Raw genomic sequence first — 13078 nt, forward strand, 5'->3', positions numbered from 1 at the left:
GATAAATGACCCAATAATTTCACCACTCAAATAATAACTGTTATTATTTTGGTGTTTATAATTTTTTCTAGCATATATACTATATGTATATGCATACATACAGCATTGAGATCATTCAGTACATCCTGTTTTACAGTTTCCTTAAAAAAACAATTTATTGCATTTTTTTAACATTAGAATTTTAACTGCAAAAATGAAACAATATTTAAACTGAAACAAATTTGAAAATTAAAAAAATTTAAACTGAAGAAGAAAACCATTCTTAAATATCCAGCCATTATTAAATAACAGTTACATTTATTTTTGCCTGTTTATTTTTTATTTTTTCCCAACAGGCCTACATCATTCTTTTTTGAGGGCAGGTGAATTTGATGTGCTCACAACGGACTCTGGGAAGCAGGTAGTGAGTTTTAGGGAAGATGAAGTCTGAGAATCCTCATACCTACTGTGATATAGAATGTTCAGATGACACTATTTACTACTGAAGTATAAACTTGGAAGTATTCTTCAGTTGGCTAGAATATTGAAATGATTTTAATTGGGAACTGAAGAAACTTTAAAAATAGACTTAATACCTACTCTTTCTTCAATCAATTCTTAGAGGTTTGCATGCCAATCCAGAGTATTAGATATGATTCATGAACAAAAAGTTATCTGGGAGTATATAGAAACTGCATCTTCCACGTCTTTTGCTGATTTCTCTTTCAGTAGAACTGGCCAAATTGTCAGGAACTTTTCTGAAAATAGAAATATACAGAATAAAATATATGGCATAGCTAGTTTAGCATGTGGATTAAATTGATACAATAAGTGAATGTTTCAAATTTTTGGTAAAATATTTTTACAGGAGAATCAGGCTACCTAATGATGACACATTTATCTTTCAGGTGACCTTTAGCTACAGCAGCCTTCTTAGTTACACATGCTCTACAGTTGGGTTGTGTTAAAAAAAAAAAAAAAAAAAAAAAAAAAAAAGGCGAGGAATGCCCTGAATCTTTACAGATTTGAAGATTTATTTCTCAATTATTTTTTAATAATTTGAACTTATTTTTCTCGTGCTCAAATTCTACAGGGGTGAAAAAACCCATTGCTTATCAAGGGAATGTTTAAAGGTTTTCTGTACTATGTTTTAAATATGAAATACCCTTGTGTTTTTAGATTGGATCCATAAAGTACAAGATGTTATAATGCAAAAGCATTTCAGAATGAAAAGGATATTTAAACAAGTTTCCATATGCCCTATGAAGAATTTAAAAACGAGCTTCCCCCCCCACCCCCTTTAATTCAGTAATTAACTAGACTTGCCCTGTAGTTTAGGGGACTGTAATAGTTTACACCTGTTTCAACTTTTGCTGTTTTTTTTGGCTGTGGCTTTTGCCATCCCGTATTTCTTGTGAAGCAAAAATATGAAATAAAATATGGCAAAGCACTAGCGAAATTATAATAAACATAAAAAATGAGTTGTTCAGCTTAAAATATGAAATGCTTTACCTGCACAACCCATGAAGCCATGTTTCAGTAGTATTGAAGTAATTTATTCTATGTTATGAACACAAAGACAATTGCTTTCATTGGCAAGAATAATCCAGTGTTTTTACAATCAAATGATTAAATTTTGGAACATCAAGCAAAAGTTATATTACAAAGACAGTTTGAAAAAGGCTGCTAAATCATTATGTGTTCATGTTACTGTGGAATAAAAAAGATGAGGGTGTGTGTATCAGTGTAGAAGAATGTGAAGACTCAATAGAACTGTTATACCACAGAATATAATCAGACTTCAAAGGTCAAGGAATTCCATGACATCAAGAATGGGTTCGCTCATTTCACAGGCAACATTTCCCCCCTCCAACTATAATGAAAAGGAAGCCATTGAGTCAAGATATTATCATACCTCATATTATTTCTTGCAATCCAACTCTCCCTAGAAGCCACCGTTATTCTTCAGGCCTAACAGTAGCTGCCCAGCTCCAGTGTTGGGTTAACAGTGAAATGATGAACTTTTTAGTGTACGATCCAGAATGAGAATAGCTAAATTAAATTTCTAAGTTTAATTTGGATTGAGTTGTGATTGTGAAAAGATTTTTGGGAATGTTGTCAGTAGAACTGAATTTTAATTTTGGCTTTATCTTACGAGTTGGGTGGCTTTGACTATATGGGCTAAGGTTGTACGTAAATGAGGGCAGGTCCTGTCCTATTTTGATTCACTGGTATAAGACTTAAATATTTGTGCAATGAAAGTGAATTTCTCTTTGTTCTTTTCTGGGTCTGTAAAATAAACATGTTAAATACCTAAATTTATAATGGGAAAGAAATATTCTGCAAGCACCCTCCTCACATCTTTTACTTCTTCAGGGGAATTTATATTTTGATAACTGAGGATTTCAGAGCAAGTTTGAGAATTGAGCTCTCAAATTTGATCACAGATGGATGGATCCCTGTTTGTGGGGAGAGAGAATACTTGTGAAATGTCACTTTCTCTTGATTAGCTCCTATGGCCTTGACAGCTTTGCTTGGGTGTGACCATTAAAAGTCCTGCAGCAGACTCAGCAGCCTGGGAATTAGATAAGGACACTCCTTGCAAAGTGCCAGTGACAGTGACGGAGACTAACCATGGTTTGCACCTAAGGCAAAGATCTAACCAAGAATCTAACCAGAGCCTCTTACGAGGGTGCTTGTGGGCTTGGGAAATGGATACTTCTCAGGATTTAGGGGAGAATCAGGCTCAAATTTGGAGGTTCTCATACATAAATGCTCGGAATGAAAAAGAACAAAGATTTCTGTTGCCAAACAGCATGTCATTTCTGGCTCTCTGTGTCCTGTTCCCTCTCAAATCATAAGGTTGCTAAAAGATGCAGGTTTCTGGTTGAATTTTAGAGTTTTTCTGGAATATAGTTAATTATGGTTTAGGCCTAACTAAGGAAATTCCCGCCTTTTTACTCATCCAGGCATTGAAAGGCCATTGTATGAAGCCTGTTTAGACTTGGAATGAAGGGGCATTTCAAGATTGTGACATAATGAGTTTGTCATGAGCACAATAAGTGTCCTAAAGGAAGTTTCTGTAATAAATTGTAGCTGTATCATGAGATTTAAACTGATGAATTCTGAGTTGTGTAGGCATTCCCTGTGGTTGAAAGGGGGTGATTATCTGCCTTGCTTGATAGACCTTTGCAAATATCTTTGATTTTAAGATTTCAAAGAAGAATTTCCTTGATGTCACTAGAATTTTTAAAAATCTTCATGTTTTTGTATGCAGTTTTCATTGCCAAGCAATTGTGTTATAGATTAGGACCCTTTTAAACTAATATTAGCTTTAGAGGTAAAGACAGCCCAAGAAGTGGCTCAGTTGAAGTCTCTCCAAGGCACTTGTTATTAGGTTTGTGTCGTTAGGTTTGGGCACGGTCTTTTTATCTTACCTAGGTGGCCCCTTTAGCTAAGATCAACCACATTTGCCAGTTTATTTGAAAGAGTGGGCTTTTGCTTTTGTTTAAATTTGCTTTTTATGTTTTTTTTTTTTTTAAAAAAAAGCTTTAATACTGATATATTTCCAAGATTGAGAGTGAAAATAGTAATTTGTAGAGTTAACTGCGAAGAATCTTTTTATGGAAATCTGTGCCTCAAATGCTTATGTCAATGTGTGTACTCATCTCGTGCTGTTGATGGTGTGGCCTTTGTGCAAAACATAAAGTTCAAATGGTACTGGCGCTAGTTTTCTTCTGCTGCTGAAACAAATTACCCCAAGTACAGTAGCTTACAGCAACACTAATTTATCTTACAGTTTTGGAGGACAATGGGTGTCACTGGGCTATATCAAGGTGTTGGCAGGGCCATGCTCCCTCCAGAAGCTCTAGAAGATAACCCATTTCCTTGCTTTGTTCAGCTTCTAGAGGTCTTCTACATTCCTTGACTTGTGGTCCCTTCCTCCATCTTCAAAGCCAGCGGTGTAGCATTTCTGTATCTTTCTCCTCTCCGAACCTCTCCGTATGCCGTCACATGCCCTTCTCTCTCTCTCTGTTTTTATGGTCACGTCACTTTCTGTGACTCTGACCTTCCTGCTGCTTCCTTCCTATAAGGACCCATTGTGATTGCATGGGGCCCCCCTGGATAATTCAGGATAATCTTCCCATCCCAAGACCCTTAATTTAATCACATCTGCAAAATCTCTTTTGCCATGTAAGGTAACAGATTGATAAATTCCAGGGATTAGGATGTGAACATCTTGGGGAGGCTGTTATAATATTTAGCCTACCACACATTAGAATACAGTTGTTGTTTTTTTTTTTTTTTTAATTTCTTTTAGTTACTGTTTTCCTACATTTCCTCCAATTGTCCGTGGTAATTACAGAAACATGTACTCTGTGCTCTCTTTTTTTGGATGGAAACATATTGATAAAAAAAATACACATTTTTACAAAATTGCAGAAGGTGTCTTATATTTATGAAATTAAAGTTGGTGAAAAAAATAATTCATCATACTTGTTATTTTTTTGAGGGCAGAGAGAATTTCTTTGAGTTTTGAATCCTTCACATAACAGATGATCTGCCATACTTTTTGGGTCTTTAATCATTTAAACAAATTCCAGGAGTTCTGGCTCCAGCTCCTTGCTTTGTACTGGTGAGAGGTGGTTTCTCCAGTTAACCACTGTTCCATTCTACATTTGAATCCGAGATCCGTTTGGTATTTGCCCTCCAACAGATGAAATTTGAGGCTATTTCAAGCAAGATTCTATTGGCTCTTTCTCCCCTCTCTCCCTTTAGTCAAATTTCCCACCTCTCCCCACAGATTTAAAAAACAAACAAAATAAGTTCACAGGTTTATAAAAATTTTGAACGTAGAGAACTGGGTTTGCTCTGTATTTATAGGCTACCATGTAGATATAAATATAATTGTTCAATTATAGTGACCTTTTAATTAATTGCACATGAAGTTTTATTGTTGTCTGTGACTTTACCAGTACTATTTAATTCTCATGTAGTTTTTTTCTCTTCATAAGCCAATGAAGGAGTGAATTAAAGTAGCCTATGATGCCAGCAGAAATCCAAGTAGATTATATAGTCATCGCAGAACCTCAAACTGACAGAACTCAGCAGGCCATGTTCCATGAGCCCCCAGTCGAATAGGCAACCTCCTGCCTGGGATTGATTACACATAGGAAGTGCTTAGAGCCCTATAGCTAATTTTACTGGTCGTGGAATTTGTTCATATAGTTCCTTAACTGTGAAAGGACGAGATTACTTCCATCTATGTGTGCAAATAGAGATTTGTGAGACTTCCAGACAGAAAAAGGAGTGTGAAATTATCTAAAGATGTATAATTGATTGGATTAGTATTTTATTATCAATTTTGCATCACAGACAAGACCTATTAGCAGGCACTGTGCTTTGGGGGAACAAGAGTAACATCTTGTTTACCTTTCTATTCTCGTACCTGATACATGAAAAGTTTTGAATACATAGGTTGAAAAGAAACTATTTTAAACGTATACATTTTTATTTACAGCTGCTGCTGAAGGAAAAGGCAAAAGTGGGGAAGACTTTTTTCAAAAGGTAAGTTGCTTTTTACTCCTGCTTTGGTGATAATTAAGGAGAAATACAGCTGTCTCAGTAGCTACAGTAGAAGCCCCTGAAAGCTCCCCTTCCACGTGGAAGGGAATAGGTTTTTGATAAGACAGCTTGAGATGCTCAGAACAAGGAAAGGGTGGTATCCTGTTTGGCATGTAACCATTCTAAGAAGGTTCTTTCTGGGCCAATCTAATGAAGGTTTTGCTTGGAGGTAAGGAAGCAAGGAGGGCTACTCTGATTATCTTCTTTTACTGCTGCCCTCTATTTCCTTCTTCCCCAAACACACACCTGACCTGGGAGGTAGAGAGGAATCCCTCACAGCTTTCCTCATTTCCGGTAAGCATGACTGTGGGCGGGATAATATAATCAACCAAAGATGTACCTTTAGACTTACTTGCTCCCAGTTGGTGACTATGTCCGTTCTGTCCCTGGCTGTCCTCTGAGAGGTCTGACCTTCAGTGAAGCCAGTCTGGCTAGTCATTTATAGCAAAGGGAAATAGGAGTGGAGCTGATTAAAAAATGAACATGAGAAATGATGAAGAGCAGCTGATTAAATCTAGTCAGCTGTATTTCTTAAATTAAGTATAAGGGAAAATGCCTATCCTTTCAAAGAAATTGATTTAAGTTCATGTTCTTCTCTCTTTTGTTCATTTGGAATTATTGTATTTGTGTCTTTGTTGGGATCCAGAAAGCATGTGTGTAGGAACAAATATATGGGTGTCTTAGGGGAAGGGAAGAGTGAAAATAAAGCAGCAACTATGGATGATTATTGGATGATTGTTAATATTGCTGTGGAGGGTCACCAAGCCTTTGAAAAACACTTATGTGTAACCAGATGTGGCCTTTACAAGCCTCTGTGAGATTTTTTTTTTTTTTTTTTTGGTGGGAGCCAACTTCATCATTCATCTGCACTCTCTGCCAAATGTATTAAAAGCAAATATTTTCAGAGCTGATACTTATATCGCCATTTCTTCATTCTGAAAATATTTATTTACCACCTGCTGTGTGCTACACACTAGAGAGACCAAAACGATCAAGGCATCATCTCTGCCCTAAAGGAATTAATCCGGTGTCTTGTGATATAGTCACAGAAATAGCAGGAGAGCCTGGGGCCATAGAGGATTAAGCACTTGGCTGGGCCTTGAGGAGATGGGAAAGGACTTCGTGAGACCTTCAGAAGAGAAGGAGTTAGCCATGCAAAGAGCTAGGCTTGGGTGAGTTGGAAGGCTGTCTAGGCATGGACACAGACTATAAGAAGGCTCAGAGGTGGAAGAATTTATGTGGCATTCACACTTCAAACATTTGGCTGGCATGCTGCACAGAGGAGGGGTTCATAGTGCAAGATGAGATACAGTATGCTACATGATGAAGTGTCTTCTTTGGATGGGTGTGGGGTGGGGGCTTTTCTAAAGGGATTTAAATTTAAAAATGCTGTGCCGGCCAAACAGCATGTGCCAGACCACAGCTTCCCGTTTCTACTTTAGGGTCATGCTGTTGAAATTTATGTACTATGCCTGAAGCTCTTTGCTTGGCAATATCTGACATTGGTTAATATCCAACTTGTCCTTAATACTTGGGCATTTCAGAATGCCCTGCCGTTAGCTGGGGCAGGGTTGCCACACGGGGAAGGAAAGAGAAGGCAAAGAGCAGAAATCTCAGATTTGCTTCAGGTTGGCTTTGATGGGACAAATAGATGCTAGCTGTGGGAGAATTTTTTTCAAAATTTTATTGTTCTTCTTTAACTTGCAGATAGATTTAAAAAGCAGACTGTTCAGCTTTGTATGACTCAGACATTTTAAAAGCTGAATCAAAACACAGTGTATGTGGTCATAAAGGACCTTCATTCTTAGAAGATTTGCTAATATTTATCACTCTTTGTGGAGCCATATATACATTCCAGCAGTTTAAATGGAAACACATGTTTGAATCCAGGAACATGTGTGCGTCCCACAAACTATGAGTTGGAAATGTAGAATCTATTATTGATTACAGGTTAATGAGGTTTCTGAATAACTAAATCGTTTTTATCTCCTCATTTTCTTCTTTAGTTCATTAGAAAGTGTCTTCCCGATAGACAAGTGTCCATATAGGATTTGGATACTTACCCTGGAAAATAACCTGTAACTTAATAAAAGGCACACATCCCAAATTCCAAAAGAGTAATTTTCAGTATTTTGACCAGACAGAAGTAGACATTATGGTTCATCTACAGTAGAATGAAGTAATGGAGAAGTATTGAAATTGTCCTCTGGGAACTTTGTTCTAGTCACATGTATTCCAATTTCACATAATGACATTTTGGGAAACAAGAACAAGAAACAGTCCACATTGGTGGTCATTAGCATCTTTGAATAAATACTTTTCTTCTCCCAGAGTAATGCTAATATACAAAGGCTCTATATGCTTAGTAGAATGTGTTTTGGTTTTGACTCTAGGTGTGTATCACAAACCAAAATTAGAACCACTTGAGCTGAGTTTGAAATTTGACTACGCTATTATTTTAAAAAACATCTAAGCCTAGAAGGATATCTTCTTAGCTTCATACTGGCTCTCCCTAAGGAGGGGATTAGAGGAGTGTGAGACTTTTTGTATGTTACTTTTTTTTGTACCATTAAAATATATGTAAAATCATACCAATATGATTAACCTCAGTTAAAGTAATTATTCTCATTGAAAAAATTTGAAATTGAAAAAAAAGAAAGTAAATTTAAAAATATCTTTAAGAATAAGAATTGGTAGATTTCCAGAAAGGTTTTAAATTGTAGTTTAACAACTGCTAAGATCACCAAATATATTGTCTCAAATTTGAAGCTGTAATAATATTGTTCAGTTTATGATATGTACACATAAACATCTCCCATAAAGACGCAGTTATTTTTTTCTTTCAGAGATCTACCTGGTTTTCTATACACTGCTTTAGTGCATGTGTTTGAAACATTTAATTTCCCCTGACACTCAATTAGGGCAAAAGGCTAACCTATAATAACAGAGAAACCCAATATTATAGTGGCTTAAGGAATAGAGTTACCTATTTTACTTTTGTGTAACATTCTAAGGAGAGTATTCCTGCTTGGTGGGTGGCATTGTTCCATGCTGTCAGTAAGAGACCCAGATTCCTTTTAAGTAGCTCTGCTTTTCCAAGGCATGAACCTCATCTATGTGGTTGAAGGTGGTCACCACCATGTCCAAAATATGAGCTGGTGAAAAAGGAAGAGAGTATGGAGGAAGCGTGCCAGGATCTTAAGGCCCAGGCCGGTATGGCATATGTCACTTCTCACATCCCTTGGAGAAAACTTATTTATGTGGTCTCTGTAACTGCAGTAATGGGGGTTGGAGAAGAGGAGGAACATATAGAGGAAGTACTGATTTTGCCAGCACTGTCTAGTAAAAAAGACAGATTTATGGGGAAAAATGTATGTGGTCAAAGTAATGTTTTGATGGGCTATGTTTTGAAACCGTTTGTGTTACTTTGTTAGGGCTACTGTACAAATGATCAACAAACTGGGTGCCTTAAACAACAAAAATTGGTTGTCTCACAGTTTTGGAAGCTAGAAGTCCAAGATCAGGTCGTTGACAGGGTTAGAGAGAGTATGTTCCAGAGCCTTTCTCCCAGCTTCTGGAGGTTTGCTGGCCATGTTTGGTGTTCCTTGGCCTGTAGAAGTGTCATCCTGATCTTTGCCTTCAGATGGAGTTCTCCCTGTGTGTGTCTCTCTCTGTCCAAATTTCCTTTGTTGTAAGGACAGCAGTCATATTGGACGAGGGCTTACCACCCTAACGCGCACATCTTACTAATTACATCTGCGATGACCTATTTCCAAATAGGTCACATTCTGAGGTCCTGAGGTTAGGATTTCCACATATAAATTTGGGAAATACAGTTCAACCTATAACACCTTTTAAAGGAAGAAATGATTCTATAGAAAAATTTACTACCATGTTTTCCTGAAAATGAGACCTAGCCGGACAATCAGCTCTAATGCGTCTTTCGGGGCAAAAATTAATATGAGACCTGGTCTTATTTTACTATAAGACCAGGTATAATATAATTACAATATAATATAATATAGTATAGTATAATATAATATAATATAATATAATATAATATATATAATACAACTATAACTATAATACAATCGTAATATAATAACTTATAATATAATATAATACCAGGTCTTATATTAATTTTAGCTCCAAAAGATGCATTAGAGATGATTGTCCAGCTAGGTCTTAATTTCAGGGAAACGTGGTATAACCAGAAAAATTTGCTAAAACTGAATGTTATTTATTACATTTTTAATGCTCAATTTCATTTGTAGATTTTTAACTGCTTAGTCATTTATATAAAATCTATTTTTTTTGTTTTTTTTTTACAAGTCATTTCTAAATTGTCTAGAACAAATACATAATTGATATGCAGGAAAGTGAAAAAATCTAATTTGTTATCCTGCCTTGGAAAGACAGCTACTGTTTATATACCTTTAGTTCTTTTTTCAGTATATGTTAAAAATACACATAAAGTTTTTGAATATTCTTTTATTAGCTGATGGGACTACAAATTAGACGATTTGCATTGGCTACATCCCAAATGTTTTTATGTGCTAAAACTTTGCAAGTTCCCCAGTAATTGTATTTTTTATCCTTTGGTTCTAACTATGGTGACAAAAGGAAGGAATGGATACAACTTTATCAATATTCTCCCTAGTTCTTTGTCCACCATGGCAACTTTAATTGAAACACATGGAAATGATCTGCTTGGATTTTTACAGTTCTTTGGGCAGTTGTTCATGGCTTACTCACTGTCTGTCCTGTTTCCTTTTAATCAGTTCTTTTTTTTCCTTGTGAAATGACTATGGCCAGATCTTGGAGGGGAAAATGTGTTGCAGTGTTTTAGGTGGGGATGGGTATAGTGATTGTATTACAGATGTGACTCATCAAAGCAAAAATGCTTTAGGAATCTTAACTCCCAATGGCTGAAGAAAAGCAAAATCTAGTCAGCATCATAATTGATAAAAGCCAAGTTTTCTATTGCATTGGATTCTATACATTCTTTCTTCACAAAGTACACAGCACATATTTTAAGTGTAGGGATATTTTATAGTTTTAAAATTAAATGTCAGTTTGGAACACTGACCTTTAAACTATGGCTTTCACAAGGGCTAACAGTAAGACTGATATAAATAAGATACTGTTTGGTGGTGTATGTGGTATATTTTTATTATCTTCAAACTCATCATTCTTTGGCAAACAAATTACTTCTGTCACTTTGAGACTGGAAAGTAGCAAGTATTGTCTTCTGGGGAAAATGGCTGGGAGGAATATTTGGCTCCTTTTACCTCGAAATGAATGCATTAAGTGGTCTTAGATGGGGACTGCTTGAATCTTTCTAATGCAGGGGAAGGCAGAAATCTTGAAATAAAATTGCTTCTACTTTCTCCAGTAGCCATTATTTTGTATATGTTGAATAGATCATATTTTGATAATAGAAATAAGTTTTGACTTAGTTATTTAAAAATGAATTCAATTAACTCTAGCCCATGATGTAGTTTCTCTAATACTGAGTCTTTTTGCATAAACATTTTAAGCTAAATTTGATTCAATAAAATTAAGATATTTTAAGGTTTTAATGTTAGTATTTGTTTCCATAATGAATATATCCACATGACTGACAATTCAAATGTTACACATGGGGATCTGTACAGTGAAGTGTATTTGATGTCATGGTTCAGAAGATGCACTGAGAAGGCTGTGCAGAATTACAGTGTTGGTTCCAAACTTAAGCAAAGATTATCACTGGTGGATGTCATCACTAATGGGCAGTTAGGCCTTGAAGCTGACGTTCAGGAACACTGAGTTCTTATTCCCTTATGTTTCTGAGAATAAGTTTCAGTGAGACAATCTGTGATCATCACTCTGCTACTGACTGAATTGGGATAATTGAACATGTATAACACTTAGAAGAAAGTCCCCCAAAATGGGTTGTCTGGTCATCTTTTAGAAAGGTAAGAATAAATCCTATTTTTATATCTTATAATTTGCTCCATCATCTATCAAGAGTCTAGCAAATAAGGCTTAGTGAGAAGATTAAGAAAAAGACTAAGTGATTTGCTCATCATCCGTTCTTTAGTCTTCTAAGTTCTGTCGGTGTTCATTTGAACATGAGAAGAAGCCTAGGTGTCAGACCATATTCTCAAGCATGTAGTACAGTAACCTGTAGAGTTTGATCATAATGTTATATACTCGGCTTTTATCTTGGCAGTCATTTCACACCAGTGCTTTGTGGAAACCACATTTGCTGTTTTATTCTTCTTTCTGCAATCATGGAAGTAGGAGATGGCATTGAGTTTCCTTTAAAAAGTGTGTTTGATGGTAGTGAATATATCCTAATTGCTACTACAATTTTTAAAAGTGAATAATCATTTAAAATCAATATCCGGTGCAAGTTTAGTTGTTCATGGTTAAAATGTTCATCTTTCTTCTTGAAACCAAACTCAAAGCATTGGATTATGGGAAAATCAAATGGAATTCATGGAAGTAGATCTTTGATGAAGGGTTGCAAGGCAGGATTGTGAATTAAATAATGACGTGGAGTGTACCTGGGACAGAAGGACCATGGGAAGGTCCGGTTAAATAATTTATTGGTCTTAGTTTTAAAAGGCTTGTCTATTATTTTGTAAAATGCTCTCCCTGAATGGGTTAAATTTCTTAGTTTCTGTAGTTGTTGGGATATGTCTTAATTGAACACTATTGAGATGCAAGCTTCCTTATTCATGGTTGACGGGAAGATTTCAGAACAATTTTCACATTACACAGATAAACCCAAATTACACTAATAAACTGATAATATGCAAATTTAAACATTTCTATGTGGATCAGAATCAAGTTTTTAAGGTAGACTAACTATTTTTGAGGAAGAATAAAGTTTGATGATTAGTTCCAATCACAGGAACTTGTGCTGGCTTTGGTAGTCTATTGGTGTATACTTAATTACGTCCTTCGATTGTCATGTGATTCAAATTGTTTTTATGTATAAGGAGGCATAAGACAAATTTAGTCTTGTAGATACATAGAACATTAACAGATGTGTCTGAAGATCACTGTATAAGGACAGTCATTGGAATATTTGTAATTTAAATGCAAATAAAATAAATTAAAAATAACCTGAGTGCTTACTGTAATGTTTGAAATATGGTATATCCAAACTTTGGATTACTATGTAAGGATTAAAAATCATGCTGTTTTATAAATACTTAATGATTTGGAAAATGATAATCATGTCAGTGCAAAAAATGAGGACAAAAGGGCTATGAACAGCTTGATCCAAATTTTGTTATATATATTTATGCCTAGAAACATGGGGCAGGAATTATGCCAAAAGAAATGTTAAGTGACTAAGTGATGGGATTATGGTTGATTTTTATTCTTTCTCTACACTTTCCTGCAATGAACCTCTTATTACTTTTGAAACCACCTCATGGAGAAAAGCAGATCATAAAGGCTAAAATAGGTTGAAGTTGCC

General features: G+C 35.7%; 1 protein-coding gene across 4 annotated transcripts in view; it reads left to right on the forward strand.

Moving 5' to 3' along the window:
* BICC1 (BicC family RNA binding protein 1) overlaps window positions 1-13078 on the forward strand; it is a 249693-nt gene that overhangs the window by 69762 nt on the left and 166853 nt on the right. For all 4 annotated transcript variants that reach the window (XM_019731836.3, XM_019731837.3, XM_019731835.3 and 1 more), the window contains exon 2: window positions 5501-5547. In XM_019731836.3, the coding sequence (XP_019587395.3) occupies window positions 5501-5547 (47 nt within the window). The remainder of the gene's footprint in view (window positions 1-5500; window positions 5548-13078) is intronic.

Source organism: Rhinolophus sinicus, chromosome 15 (assembly GCF_057876585.1).
Source record: "Rhinolophus sinicus isolate RSI-liver-muscle chromosome 15, RSI-T2T, whole genome shotgun sequence".
In the NCBI taxonomy this organism is placed as follows: domain Eukaryota; kingdom Metazoa; phylum Chordata; class Mammalia; order Chiroptera; family Rhinolophidae; genus Rhinolophus; species Rhinolophus sinicus.